Source organism: Cololabis saira, chromosome 18, assembly GCF_033807715.1.
Source record: "Cololabis saira isolate AMF1-May2022 chromosome 18, fColSai1.1, whole genome shotgun sequence".
Taxonomy (NCBI): domain Eukaryota; kingdom Metazoa; phylum Chordata; class Actinopteri; order Beloniformes; family Belonidae; genus Cololabis; species Cololabis saira.
The window spans coordinates 10,905,757-10,919,550 of record NC_084604.1 but is presented as its reverse complement, the minus strand read 5'-3'; the positions used below and the strand labels follow the sequence as shown (position 1 = coordinate 10,919,550).

At 41.9% G+C, this 13,794-nt stretch overlaps 2 protein-coding genes across 2 annotated transcripts in view; one reads left to right on the top strand and one right to left on the bottom strand.

Moving 5' to 3' along the window:
• The window catches only part of LOC133418557 (nesprin-2), a 112,933-nt gene extending 105,498 nt beyond the window's left edge, over positions 1 to 7,435 (top strand). The window contains exons 104-111 of the mRNA XM_061707307.1: positions 245 to 357; positions 464 to 590; positions 769 to 971; positions 1,858 to 2,034; positions 3,499 to 3,627; positions 4,595 to 4,786; positions 4,899 to 4,987; positions 6,154 to 7,435. Of these exons, the coding sequence (XP_061563291.1) occupies positions 245 to 357; positions 464 to 590; positions 769 to 971; positions 1,858 to 2,034; positions 3,499 to 3,627; positions 4,595 to 4,786; positions 4,899 to 4,987; positions 6,154 to 6,361 (1,238 nt within the window). The 3' untranslated portion in view covers positions 6,362 to 7,435. The remainder of the gene's footprint in view (positions 1 to 244; positions 358 to 463; positions 591 to 768; positions 972 to 1,857; positions 2,035 to 3,498; positions 3,628 to 4,594; positions 4,787 to 4,898; positions 4,988 to 6,153) is intronic.
• Positions 7,436 to 7,993: 558 nt separating this feature from the next.
• esr2a (estrogen receptor 2a) overlaps positions 7,994 to 13,794 on the bottom strand; it is a 34,311-nt gene continuing 28,510 nt past the window's right edge. Inside the window, exons 8-9 of the mRNA XM_061707308.1 lie at positions 12,803 to 12,986; positions 7,994 to 11,786 (exon numbers count right to left, since the gene is read on the bottom strand). Coding sequence (XP_061563292.1) covers positions 11,546 to 11,786; positions 12,803 to 12,986 — 425 coding nt within the window. The 3' untranslated portion in view covers positions 7,994 to 11,545. The remainder of the gene's footprint in view (positions 11,787 to 12,802; positions 12,987 to 13,794) is intronic.

Below are 13,794 nucleotides of genomic sequence, written 5' to 3'. Positions count from 1 at the left end.
ATGTGTTGCACCGGACCGTTTTCTCCTGACCAAGTGTTAAGCTTTTGTGTCCTTTGCTCAAGTGGGTTCATTAATCCCAACAACCATTCTTCTTTTTTTGTGTTTTAAGCCATCATTAATGGTCCTCCCTTGTTTTATATTTCTTTATGAGCTTTTACTCCACATCCTCCCACTCTGATGCTCTTACTTCTATCTGTTCTTAATGTTCCCTGTTTGATTTTCTACTTTCTTCTTTTTGTTGAAGCTTCAAGCAGGTCGTCTGTTCCAGAGTCTCCACAATGGCACTCACCGGGAGTCAGAGAGGGACCTGCTGAGACGACCCCGGCCCTCACCAGCACTCCTCTAAAGCAGGGCTATGTATGTCTCATAAATACATCAGCGCGGCTTAAACTACCTGTGACTCAGAAGCTGCAGCTGCTGCCACACGTGTTCCCTCTTAATGTGTCCTTTGTTCTGTTTCCAGCTGCGTCTCATGTCTCAGTGCAGCGGCAGCATCGAGAACATTAGGAGGGTCTCTCTGATGCTGGATGAGGAGGAGCAGCCGGAGGAGATGGGGCTGACGGGGCTGACGGCCTCAGACAAACAGTCAGGTTCGATTTGTTTGTTGTTTGTTTGGCTTAAGGCTTTTCTCCCACTAGGGGAGTTTTTACCTGCCATTGTTTATGTTATAATTGCTCAGGGGTTTATGTTCTGGGTCTCTGGAAAGCGTCTAGAGACTACTTTTGTTGTATTAGATGCTATACTAATAAAAAAAAATTGCACCTTCAGGTGTGATTGAGCGCTGGGAGCTGCTCCGGGCTCAGTCCCGGTGCAGCCTGCAGGCCGACCCCCGCGAGCCTCGGCCGCTGGCGTCTGACCTGGGCCACATCACTTCCTGGCTGGAGAAGGTGGTGCCGGAGCTGGACCGACTCCTGCAGTGCGACTCAGCGGCCAGCGTGGAGGCCCTGGAGGCCAAGGCCAAAGAACTAAAGGTGGCATTTAACACAAAATACAAGCTCAAAGGGGACCTATTGTGGCATCTAATCCCTATTTTAAACAGGCCTTGAATGTCTTTAAAACAAGCTTTTGATTGTTTTTGCTAAATAAATTAGAAATTCAGCCTCTAAACCATGTCTTTATCTTCCCATTCTCTAACCTCATTATCTATGAGGGATTATGAGTGGGCGATGCTATGATAATGAGGCTCTGTGCCGATTGGCTGCCTGAATGACGCGATACACGATACAACTGCATGCGATGCGAATGAGCGTCGGCGTCAAAATCAATTCCATTGCTTTATTTTCTGTTGGATTGTCCTAACTGGCCGTGGTGATGCAGCGCCGCAGCGCTGCGTCACTGCGGCCAGTCACTGCCCTGCTTCTATTTTCTTCTTGTCGCTCGTGTTGAAAGCCGGTTGAAAGCGCTGAAGGAAACAGTCATGGATGAGGAACGGCTGATCCAGTTAGTTGAAAGGAGAAGTTATCTATATGATTTCACTAGAAAAACCTCAATAAAGTGGCAGCTGCTGGAGGGAGATGGACAGAGAGCGTCCACGCAGTGCTTCGCGATAGTTGGACGCTCTCATGCAGTTACACGGTTTTATAGTTGACGGCGTGGTTTGCATTTTGGTTACGTAACGAAAATGCACAGATTCTGAACGGCTCGTAGATCCACATCACACTGGACGATCATCCGGGCGGCTGTACAGACACTGCAGAATTTGGTTGCTTTCCTCCTTCTCTGAGTTGGCAGGCTGAGAGGAGACCACTTTATATATGTTAAAGCAAGAAAAAAACGTGTTTTTCATAATAGGTCCCCTTTAATGACAAGTGCTGAGGTTTGATCCTCAGGTTTATGTTTACTGTTTGTTATTCTCAGGAAATGCAGAAAATGTTCGCTCACTACAAGTCCATCATGTTGTCTGCCAACCTGCGGGCAGAAGAAGCTCCTGGGCTGCAGGAGAGCCTCTCTGCCATGAACAGAGACTGGAGCAGAGCCTGCACGGGCCTGCAGCAGTGGGACTCCGGCCTCAGGAGGACACTGATGCGCTGCCAGGTGAGGGGGGATACCGGGATCTACCGCAGAGAAGAAGCTCCTGTTGTGAGACTGACTGCGTTTACATGCAGTCAATAACCCTTTTAAAACCTGAATATTAGCAATTACCCGGTTTTGCACGGCCATGTAAACACCAATAACCCCTTTGAATAACCCGAATTTGCTCATATTCAGGTTTTTTAAATCCTGAAAATTGCCCCTGGGTTTCGCCTTTTAAAAGCCGAATATTCGGTCATGTAAACGCCAAACGGAATATCCCCATCAAACGGAACATGAATTTGTTTTCTGCGCATGCTCTGTTCACAAGGAATCCTTGAGGTCTTTTGAGTCCAGGACGTTCTTCTAAACACGGAGAAACGCAAGACCACGCCACACTTTTGGAGTGAGGAGGAGACTAATCATATTATAAATGTAATAAGATAAGATAAGATAATCCTTTATTAGTCCCACAGCGGGGAAATTTGCAAATGAAGGATATGAACATTTTGGCATTTGTAGACGGTAGAAAGTACCGGAATAGCCAGATTTACAAGAAGGTGAGCGAAAAGTTGCGCGAAGCAGCATTTGTTTTGAATTCTACGGAGCCCCTCTGGTGACATTTAAAAAAAATAAAATAATGCGTGGCCACGCATTATTTTATTTTTTTTCCAAATGTCTCCAGAGGGGCTCCGTAGAATTTGGATACAGGAAAAAGAAGTGGAAATGACGGGAATTGCGTCATCACGTTCTCCATGCGTCGCTGTTTTCTTTTTTTTTCTTTTTTTTTCCCCTTTCTTTTCTTCTTTTTTTCAAACTTTATTAAACAAAATTCTGTAGGGTATACAATAAAAGGCATATGAAACAAAACAATCAATTATCTACAGATATTCAACATTTGGGGGGGTTGAGAGCAAAAAAAAAAAGAAGAAAGATACATTTACTGACAAGCTATGGGAAGTGTATTAATAAAGCATTGCTGGTTTGGTCCAGATATCCCAAATGATTTATTACCATGTATACAGGGATAACCCTGTTTGCTCACGCATGTAAACGGAATATTCCGAATGTTTCAGTAACCGGAATATTAGCAATAACCCGAATTTTGACTGCATGTAAACGTAGTCTGTGTCATTGCATGTCGTTGCAGTTGTTTTAAAAGTACTTCTTAATCTCACTGTTATGTTTATGTTATCTTCAAATATTCATCAAATACTTTATCTCTAAAACTCCAACAGGGCATTTTAAAGAAACTAAACTCTTTACAAGTATAACCTTAACTTCAAATAATGCAAGTAATACTCATATTTGTATCAACATTTTTACTTTAAATGTGGCCTCATTTGTTCTTCAGTGTAATCTTTGAATCGGGCTATTATCAGACTGTTGAGCATAAATCCAGTATCCAAACGTATTTCTTTGGAGACGATGTTTTTAAAGGTGCACGTTTGAATCCTCCCAGTAACAGGTGTAACCTTTTCCATGCAGGAGTTTCATGAAACCCTCCACTCCCTGCTGCTGTGGCTGGCTCATGCAGAGAGCAGACGCTTCGCCGTGGACATCCACCACCGAGACGCCAGCGTCAGGGCCCTGCGACAGCACTACAACACGCTGACTGTAAGCACAGACTCAGGGCCAATCCCAATACACCCCCTACTCACTACCACTAGCCCTCACCCACTACCACTTCACCCTAAAAATGAAGCCACAAGCGGTAGGGCCCTTGTAATGTTCCCTAGGGATTGGGACACCACTTGCTACGTCACTGCGTGGTCACGTTCGGGTACGTAAGCGACTGCGTAGTTACGTTTGCACATACGTCACACCAGATCAGGAAGCTAAATCAGAGCTAAAAGCTGTTTTAATTTCCGCTGTAGCGCTGTTAATATGCCACTTTATTAAGTTTTAATATTTTTTCAGGCGCAGAAGTAACTGTTGAGATCCCCAACCTGGGCTCACTTTATCCAAATAACGGCTGTTAAGAAATTTGCTCCGATGTTTTCGGGATGAGAAGAGCCGCCGGCTCGGGAGCTGATTTATGGTTCTGCGTTAAATCGACGCGGAACCATAAATCAGCCTTTATTCTGGCGAGATCTGAAAAGACTTCGCAACAACGAGCAAGCGAGTGATTATGTACATTCACTGAGTGAATATTATGAAAGTAAAATATATATTTCTTGCTAGAAATGTAATCAAAACGCATTTTTATGCAGAAACTAACTCAAAATATTGATTTTATTCACTAAAAAATAAGAAATGTCTGCCATGTTTTTTTGTTTGATTCAGTCTGCAAATGATGACGTAAAGCATTCTGGGAAATTTTCTCTAGCCCTCGGTCGTGAAGTCAGCATCTGAAATCCCTAGCTCTGAAGGGCTAGATTCATACACACTAGCCCTCGTTTTGCCCACTAGCCCTAGATGCAAAGAGGAATTGGGACACCACTACCCTCACAGGACTTTAAAATTTAGGGGTAGTGCTGAAAAGTAGGGGTAGGGGGGGATTGGGACTGGCCCTCAGTCTGCTGACGGGTCAGGATCAAAGACGGGACAGTGTTCCGACCGTGTGGCGTTTGTAACTCTACAGGATCTGCGGGAGGAGCTCCGGGGCAGGCGGGCCCAGCAGGCCTCCCTGCAGGCCCTGTGGTCCCAGCTGCAGCCGGAGGACGAGGCGGAGGAGAGCGGAGAGGCTCGGGAGAAGCTCCACGTCACGGGCAGCAAGCTGAAACTGCTGCTGAGGGACGTGGAGCAGGATGTCGGCACCCTGCAACAGCGTCTGGTAAAAATCAACCACCTCACATTCAAATTCAAGAACTGTCCTGAGATAATAAACTTGATTCATTTCAGATCTGAAAGTTGGAAAATCTTATCTTTCTTCCTCTTTGATCTAGGATTGTGAGTCTGCACCAGCTGTCCAAAGTGACTCAGCAGAGGCGTCTCAGAAAGCTGCTCATTCAAAGACAGGATCCGCTGCTCAGAGGTATTGAGGAAGGATCAATGATTTTCCCTTTAATGCGAGTGGTTTTACAACTGCGTGTGTTTGATTCGATTTATCTTGTACATGTAAAAGACAACAATTAAAGAGAAGATAAGAAAACAAAGCAAACAAACCAAAATAAAAAGAATTTCATACTTTAACACTTGATATCTTAATTTACATGTGCAAAAAGGAGTAGGAAGAAGTGTAAACTTATTTAATCCTACCCCCATTCACTAATCATCACATGTATTTATAATAACTAACTATACTATATTTATAATCACACACTGTACTCACACACTTACCTACTGTATACATACATACACATAGTTGAGTATTTCTATATATTTGTACACACATGCCCATATAAATATTTATATAAATATACTTATTTACACCATACTATCTATATTAACTCCATCTGCTCTATATTTATATATATCTACTTACACACGTATTAACACACATATATATATATACATACATACATATATAACATACATACATACATACATACATACATACATACATACATACATACATACATACATACATACATACATACATACATACATACATACATACATACATACATACATACATATATATATATATATATATATATATATATATATATATATATATATATATATATATATATATATATATATATATATATATATATATATATATATATATAATTAGCTGCCCATTTCTGTACATAAATATAAACAAATTCACCCAATAGTGTTTATATCAGGCCCCTAAAGGCCGCTAAACCCCTTCCTCTTTGTACCTCGTGAAAATCATGTTTTATTATGTGTTTTTAAACTGGTTAATGTTTGGACATTGTTTTAATTCTGAATCCATTCTGTTCCATAGTTTAACTCCACTGACTGATATAGAAAATCTTTTCATTGCTGTTCATGTTCTGAAAGTCCTAAAATTTAGAGTACTCCTTAAATTATACCTCCCCTCTCTGTCATAAAACATTTCCTGTAAGTGAGATGGTAATAAGTTGTTCTTAGCTTTATACATGAATTGTGCTGTTAGGAATTGCACTCAAATGTCAAAAAATGTGATTATTTTAGAATTGAAGAATAATGAATTTGCGGATCAGTTGAGTTTGCGTTTAACGTTTAACCTGATGGCTGTATTTCCCGCAGAGAGAGGAGGGAGTCGTCGCCACCCCGATCCTTCTTCCAGCGGGTTCTCCGCGCTGCCTTCCCGCTCCAGTTCCTGCTGCTGTTCCTCCTGCTCCTCCCCTGTCTCATCCCCCTCTCAGAGAGCGGACCCGGCTGCGCCGTCACCAACAACTTCGCCCGCTCCTTCTATCCCATGTTGCACTACACCAACGGTCCCCCACCCACCTGAGACACTCGCTAATAATGTGCCACCTTTTCCTTCATAAACAAACAAGAATTGTTTCAGTACTAAATGCTCTATTATCCCATAAATCAGTCATTGTAGCTGAAAGGACCTCAATGCCTCCTTGATTTATAGTCAGACCTAAAATCATCCGTTTAATCCACTTTTGAGGCCGTCGCAGTTTCCACCTACGAAATGCAAGCAGGAATAACTGTTCCCCCTCGACCATTACGCCCTTATCATGACACACTTGGAAAACACTACCTGGAAAAAGACTTTCAGGTGGTCCAAAGTGGTATTAGATTAGAGATGAGATGATCTCTGTGTCAACTAAAGATTTACTGAATAACTATTTATTCATGTTTTCTCATTTGTATGCTTTAAGACTTTTTAAGACTTAATGCTGAGTAAGTCATTGTTGACTCTCCAGGAGGCGTGCCAATGCTCAGTCAAGCTGCCTGTGGAAACACTGCCAACTTATGTGCGCTTACATTTGTACGTCGATGACACATCGGGGGATAGTCGGAGGTTCCAAGGTTTGCACGCCTGTGATCAAAATTTACTGTAAGACTGTGTCATAAATCTGAGCCCAGCTCTGAACTCGGCGGCCCGGCGAGGCATCAGCGTTCCAGCTGCAGGACGAGAGACGCAGGAAAGGTTCAATATGGTCAATGGAAATCACAGCTGGAGGCGTACGTCTTCAAACGAGGACAGTCGGGTCGAAACATCCCAATCCAGCGTATGAACTTGTACTGTTGTGCTTGGTTTCAACTCCCAGACACGGAGCTCTGCGTCCTTCACATGTGTTGTTTTATGAACATTTCATTGTGAGTAATGCTTTTTAACCTTTTTAGTTAGGTTGAATGTATTCTATGAAAATTAAACAGAAAAAAGAAAACACTTGTATAATAACGCTCTTGTTGATGTAAGTAGGTTGTGAGCAGACGTTTCCACGCTGTGGTGTATTGATGAAGCTGTAGGATGTTTATGTACAGATTGGATTAATTTAATGCTTATTTATAACATAAAAACTGGATTTATGCTTGTGATTTTATCTAAGTAAATCAAGGTCCGAGTCTTTTTTTGTTCTGTTTTGTGAAGTTTCTCTTGAATACACATAATCGCAGTTCAAACAAGCTACAACTGTACAGACACAAAACTCCAAATCTGAACACACAAAATCAAGTTGACAAAGTTAATAAGCTGCTTTTGAACCAAAACTCACGTTCAATGTGCAGATGTCAGTATAACGGGAGAGGGAAAAGACTTTCCAAAGGTTTCTTTTTGCGAGTTCCCATAGTAGACCAAAATGAATGAACAAGACTTTGAAACAATAATAAAATAAATATAAATTTTTCTGACCCCCCCCCGAAAAAATTAAATAAAATGTTTTGAATGGAGAAAATACTTTTTATTCAATGATTATAAATAAATATTATGAACGATTATTAAAAAAGGGAAGATCTGTTCCTCATTTAACTGTTGACGCGCGTTGGGGCTGAATGCACGAAGATGACATTTCTGAACCATGATTCACTGCTCTATTATTTGGAGGGAGGAAAGCACATTTAAACACAATGAGACATTAACCAAACGAAGAGGCAGAAACATTTAATAGCTGACAGAAAAACAGTCACCTTACAGGTTTGAACATTTATTCTTGAAAGTTTTACCAGAAATGACATTCTTTTCTACACAGTGACAGTAAAGTTAAAACGAGTGATGAGAGCGAAAGGTGCAAGGCACGCACGAGTCCAGGACCGTGAACAGACGTCAAATATCGAGAGACTGATTGTCGTTGCTGCTATTTAAGAGCGGGCGTGAACAGGTGAAGCAAAGCGCCCCTCGGTGGTCGGGCGGGGGTCTGCTGTAGTGCAACAACGGCTCAGAGTTTCAAAACAAACATCTACTTCCAGAGTATCGGTTTTCAGCATTTGTTTCATTTTCAACAAAGATACAACAGCAATAAAGTAAGTGTGAATAACTTGAGGGTGTTGAAAGCTGATATATCTGTTTATCCCACGCTAGAAATGCTACCTCTAATCTGTTTCATGGCAGGACACAGCTCCGTATCTAGACTTTGCTTGGGTCACTTAGATCCTTTTTGACAAATATAAAAATCCAGCTATCCAGAAATGATGTCCCAAACAAAAGGTTTGTTCCATCTCCAAGTTCACATCAGTGAAGTTCTCCTCACCCACAGATCAAACATATTAAAACCTCAGTGCTTTTTTACGGCTTGTAAGCGCAACTTCATGTATTTACATGCACAGCAGCGGTCTGATATAAAACCAGTGAAGATAAAACTGCAATGCTGACGACATTTTCTCACTTTAAACTATAGTTCATCTTAGCTTTACTGACAATTTTAGATATATGGATTATCCTCATTTCTGCTTCATTTTGCAAAGTGTGCAGTAGTCCACAGATGCCCTGGATTTCAGAGCAAAACACAAAACAAAACACTTCAGGGAGAGATGCTGCACGTTATTGATTTGAAATGTGGTAAGAAGATTCTTAGAAATATCCTCTTATGCTTTTGGTAATTTGTAATTACATCAATCATAATAGTGTAATAACCTCCCCTCATCCCCTTCAAATGACTGGTCTCAGTATGTTTATCATGGCAAAAGTACTAAAAGAAAACAAGGAGGACCAGACTGAGAGGCTGGACGTTGTTAAAAGCTGCAAAACAAGGCTGATGCCGAACATCGACTAGTGAGTAATGTCCTATCACCAATATCTGGCGTGACGCGTGTTTTGTGGCTGTGGGTTCTCGTTTTCAGCTGCCAACAGAACTGACCGAGTTCATCTTCACCCCTTTACTTGATTGTTAGACTTCTCTGGAAAACCAAAGTGTAGTGTTTTTGTGGATCTGTGTCGGATTTGACCAGGTTCACTTTGTGGCAGGCGGTTTTGTCAAGTGAAGTCAGACGACTAGCTGTTTAGTTGACTATTGAGGTGTCTTGGTACTTGTACTTGCATGATTTCTGTTCCCTTTCTGCTGTTTGAGTATGCTACTTTGAGTTGTGTGCAATGCTTTGTGTACTTTCACCACAGCATGGTTAAAAAAAACTTCAGAAGATAAGTTTATTTGTAGAGATACGACACAAATAACTACGTTGCTGCACTGTAAGCTGCACCAGCCGTTGGTGTTGTAAGTAAAAATGTTTCCTCTTTGGTACTCTGTAATCTGATTACACTGTGATGCAGCTGACAAACATCCACATCTAGTCTTGACTGTTAGTGGGGCTTCATTGGTGACTTGTATTCATGACATTGCTGAACCACACTGGAGCTGCTAAAAACATCAATTCTTCAGCAGTGTTGCTCTAATCCAGTGGAAATGCACCACGTGTGCCATTTTTAAAGCAAATGATGCACCAGGAACGAGTGGGAACCCTGTCTGCACCCGCCCTGACCTGGTGCAGCGATAGCAGATGATACTTTAGCATTAGGCTCCATTTTGCATCGGTTTAATACTCGGGTAGCAGATTAAAATGTTTACTTTTCTTACTCTACCTTATATCATAATTAAACTGTATACAACAAGTATACTTTGTATTGCACGATGTCATCAACCAGTGGCTAATATCTGCAGCTCTCCAGCACATCTAACTCTGACTCTTCTGCACAAGTTGACTTCTCTCTTTCTGAAATAAGGTCGATATTCCTCCTCACCCTCGTCCCGGTTTCTATTATCCATCAGGTTCATGATTGTAAGACTGTTTTGTCATGTGTATCTATATTTACATTATCTATCGCTTGTGCATCCAAGCTCCTGCATGGCTCCATATTTACTGTTAAATTCATTTAAAAAAAATGCTTCTACAAAACTTTAAAACTAAAATGCTTGTAAATATCATTTTAATGCATATATAGACATTTATTCATTAAAAAAAACAAAAAAAAACTAGTTCTTGCTACATTACGTCAGTCTGCAGGGCAGCTGTGGCTACAAACGTAGCTACCACCACCGGTGAGAATGTGTATGAATGAATAATGGTCTCTGTAAAGCGCTCTGGGTGCCTTGAAGGGCGCTATATAAAAACAAGCCATTATTATTATTATTATTAAGGTCACATTTACCCTACACGGTTCAAGTGAGCCAATCCAGATGTTTGTTTTTTTTCCCCCCATGTGGCATAGATCAGATTTGACCAGATAAACATGCAGTAAAAATGTGCACGGCTTCACGCATGGTCATTGGTTTCAGGCCTCATTCATAAGTGGAAATAAATCTGATATGAATCAGAAATGTGCATCTGCGTCTGTCTTCAATGATATTTTCCCTCTTTAATGAGACCTGTGTTTTGTTTCAATTGCAACAGTGACTCATGTCGTCAACACAGACCGACTCTGTCAGTTCTTCTCCATTTTAAAACATGGCTAATCTTTTTCTGACCTCCAGGAATGCTTCTGGAAATAGCCTGGTTGCTTGTCCACTTCGCTTTTTCTGGGTCGGAAGTCCATCTACCGTGCAAGCTCACTTTTAAAACATCATAAGAGAAAATAAATGAGATAAAATCAGATAACCTGATAGGCAATCAATCCATAATAGCTGCAGCGTAAATGCTGCCTACATCGATGGGGACTATAACCTTGAAGCTGCACTTAAAATTTGAACAATTTCTGCGGAACAGGGACCTCAGAAAAAAGGGTTGTCTTGACTAATCATGATGGAAAAACTTCTGAAACCATTTTTGAAATGTGGACTCCTCAGATCCACAGTAAGAGAGACAGACTCACAGTAGAAATTCAAGGTCAACTCCCCAAAGGGAACAAGACTGTGTGGTAGCTGATTCGTAAGCAGCACGAGTCAGCGTAAAAAACAACGCCACACACTCTGGCCTTAATTTAAGGCTGAAAGTACAGTTTAACATGTACATAAAATTAAAGCAAGTACAGGTGCTGCTGGTCAAATTGTTAGTTTCATAAGTCGGCCATGTTTCCGTTCTACTCTAGTTTTGACTATGTGGTGGCTTCAAATCCTGCAAGTTTGATTTCTCCTTGACAGCTATAACTGAAGATTCTGAGAACTTATCAGAAATAGTGCTCACTGCGATTAAGACTCAACAGTAATGTAATCAGAGAATGCAGCTCTCAGTCTTCACAGGTTGTTCCTGAAAGCACCTCATCCATCCTGCAAACTCCTCTTGTGCAAAGCAGTGAGTCATTTCATCTGAATTTCTAATCTGGATTCTGGGCTTCACCTCCGGCGCTGCTGGGAGTCCACGTGTTTGAGGGGCCGCTGCTGGAGCTGTGCGGCTGAGCAGACGCGTCCGTCTCCTCCCTGGACTCCTGTTGAGAGGCCCGGCGGGGCAGCCGCGAGCTGTGCATGATGTGGGAGTCCAGCATCTCCAGCAGCAGGTCGTACAAAGGCACCATGTTCTTCATCTTCATGCAGTGCAGGTGGTCCATGCCTTTGTTACTGAACATGGAGGTAAAAAAAGTAGCACATTCTTTTCAAGTCCTCAGAATTAGAAAAAAGAAATAAGAGATTTAGGGCCAATCCCAATGTTCACTCTACTTTTCTACCACTAGCCCTAATAATTAAGCCACAAGCGGTAGGGCTCTTGTAATGGATTGGGACACCACTTGCTACGTAACTGCGTGGTTTACGTTCGGGTACGTAAGCGACTGCGTAGTTACGTTCGCACATACGTCACACCATATCAGGAAGCCGAGAGCTAAAAGCGGTTTTAATTTCTGCTGTAGCGCTGTTAATATGCCACTTCATTAAGTTTTCACATTTTTTCAGGCACAAAAGTAACCGTTAAGATCCCCAACCTGGGCTCAGTTTATCCAAATAACGCCTGGTAAGAAATTTGCTCTGATGTTTTCGGATATGAGAAGAGCCTCCGGCTCGGGAGCTGATTTATGGTTCCGCGTTAAATCGACGCAGAGCCTACGGTGTAGGTTACGCGGCGACGCGCACTGTACGGTGCGCGTCGCCGCGTAACCTACGCCGTAGGCTCTGCGTTGGTGTAACGCGGAACCATAAATCAGCCTTTATTCTGGCGAGATCTGAAAAGATTTCGCGCAAACGAGTGATTATGTACATTCACTGAGTGAATATTATGAAAGTAAAATATATATTTCTCGCTAGAAATGTAAAAAACTAACTCAAAATATTGGTTTTATTCATTAAAAAATAAGAAATGTCTGCCATGTTTTTTTGTTTGATTCAGTCTGCAAATGATGACGTAAAGCATTCTGGGAAATTTTCTCAGGCCCTCGGTCGTGAAGTCAGCATCTGAAATCCCTCGCTCTGAAGGGCTAGATTGATACACACTAGCCCTCATTATGCCCACTACCCCTACTGTACATGCAAAGAGGAATTGGGACACCACTACCCTCACGGGAACGCGTAAAATTTAGGGGTAGTGCTGAAAAGTAGGGGTAGGGCGTGTATTGGGACTGGCCCTTAAAAATGTGAGCAGGTACCTGACGTGGCGGATATGTGAGAGCAGCATGAGCAGGTGGGCGAGGCGGTTGTACTGCTGGCGGAAGGTGAGGCCGGTTTTGGCGATGGCCCACACCAGAGCATCCGTCACAGCGTCCAGGAGACGCAGCAGCTTGGAGCGGCTCTGCAGCTCTTCACTGCCCTCAGAGGAGCTCAGGCACATGTCTGGTAACGCAAACAAATGACGGTATATGTAAGCAAAGAACACAAAGGCTGATCTGTGTGCAGGGGTCACAGCGCTGTGCAGCTGGTGGAGGAGTTTGTCATGCACTACTGCGGCTGAAGTCAATCTCACTATGTCACAATGTAACTGTTTGTGCAAGAGTTTGATCAAAAGTTGGACTAAAAGATGAGTGTCGGCCCTATCTGGCTGCAAAAAATCAACTGTTACCAAATCACAAGTGTGAACAGAACCTTTAGGGAAAGCCTAAAAACTTTGTTCAAGATTTATGTGTTGCAGCTGTGCAAGTGGAAATAGCTTTTTTTTAAACTAATTTTTAAGATCAAAGCTGCTGCGGCTTGAGCATTATGAATGGATATATTCTTAACACTAAAAGAAAAAGATCTTTGATTACTGTATCAAAGAAAAACAAACTCGATAAAAAACTTTTCAGATTCAGAAATCCCCAAACAACATGACCAGGTTGTGTGGGATCTTAAATTGTTAGTCACTTACACATCGGTTCACAGTTTTTACATAATAGATGCTATTAAAATATGTGACAATAGTCAACTAAGTTGGTAAATTCAGTGAAAAATATCAGTTAGCAAATCCAGGCATAATCCATCAGAAATGTGGGTTTATATGTCAATTTTGACACATGCACAATTTCAGCAGACTTCACTCTGGATTTAGTGAACAGTGTCTTATACGAGTCCTCCTTTGATGATGTCAATCAAAACATCCTCCTACATCACTGAGCTCAGTTCAAACTTTACCTCCTTAAAAGCTCAGGTGAGTTGTGGTGTTCCT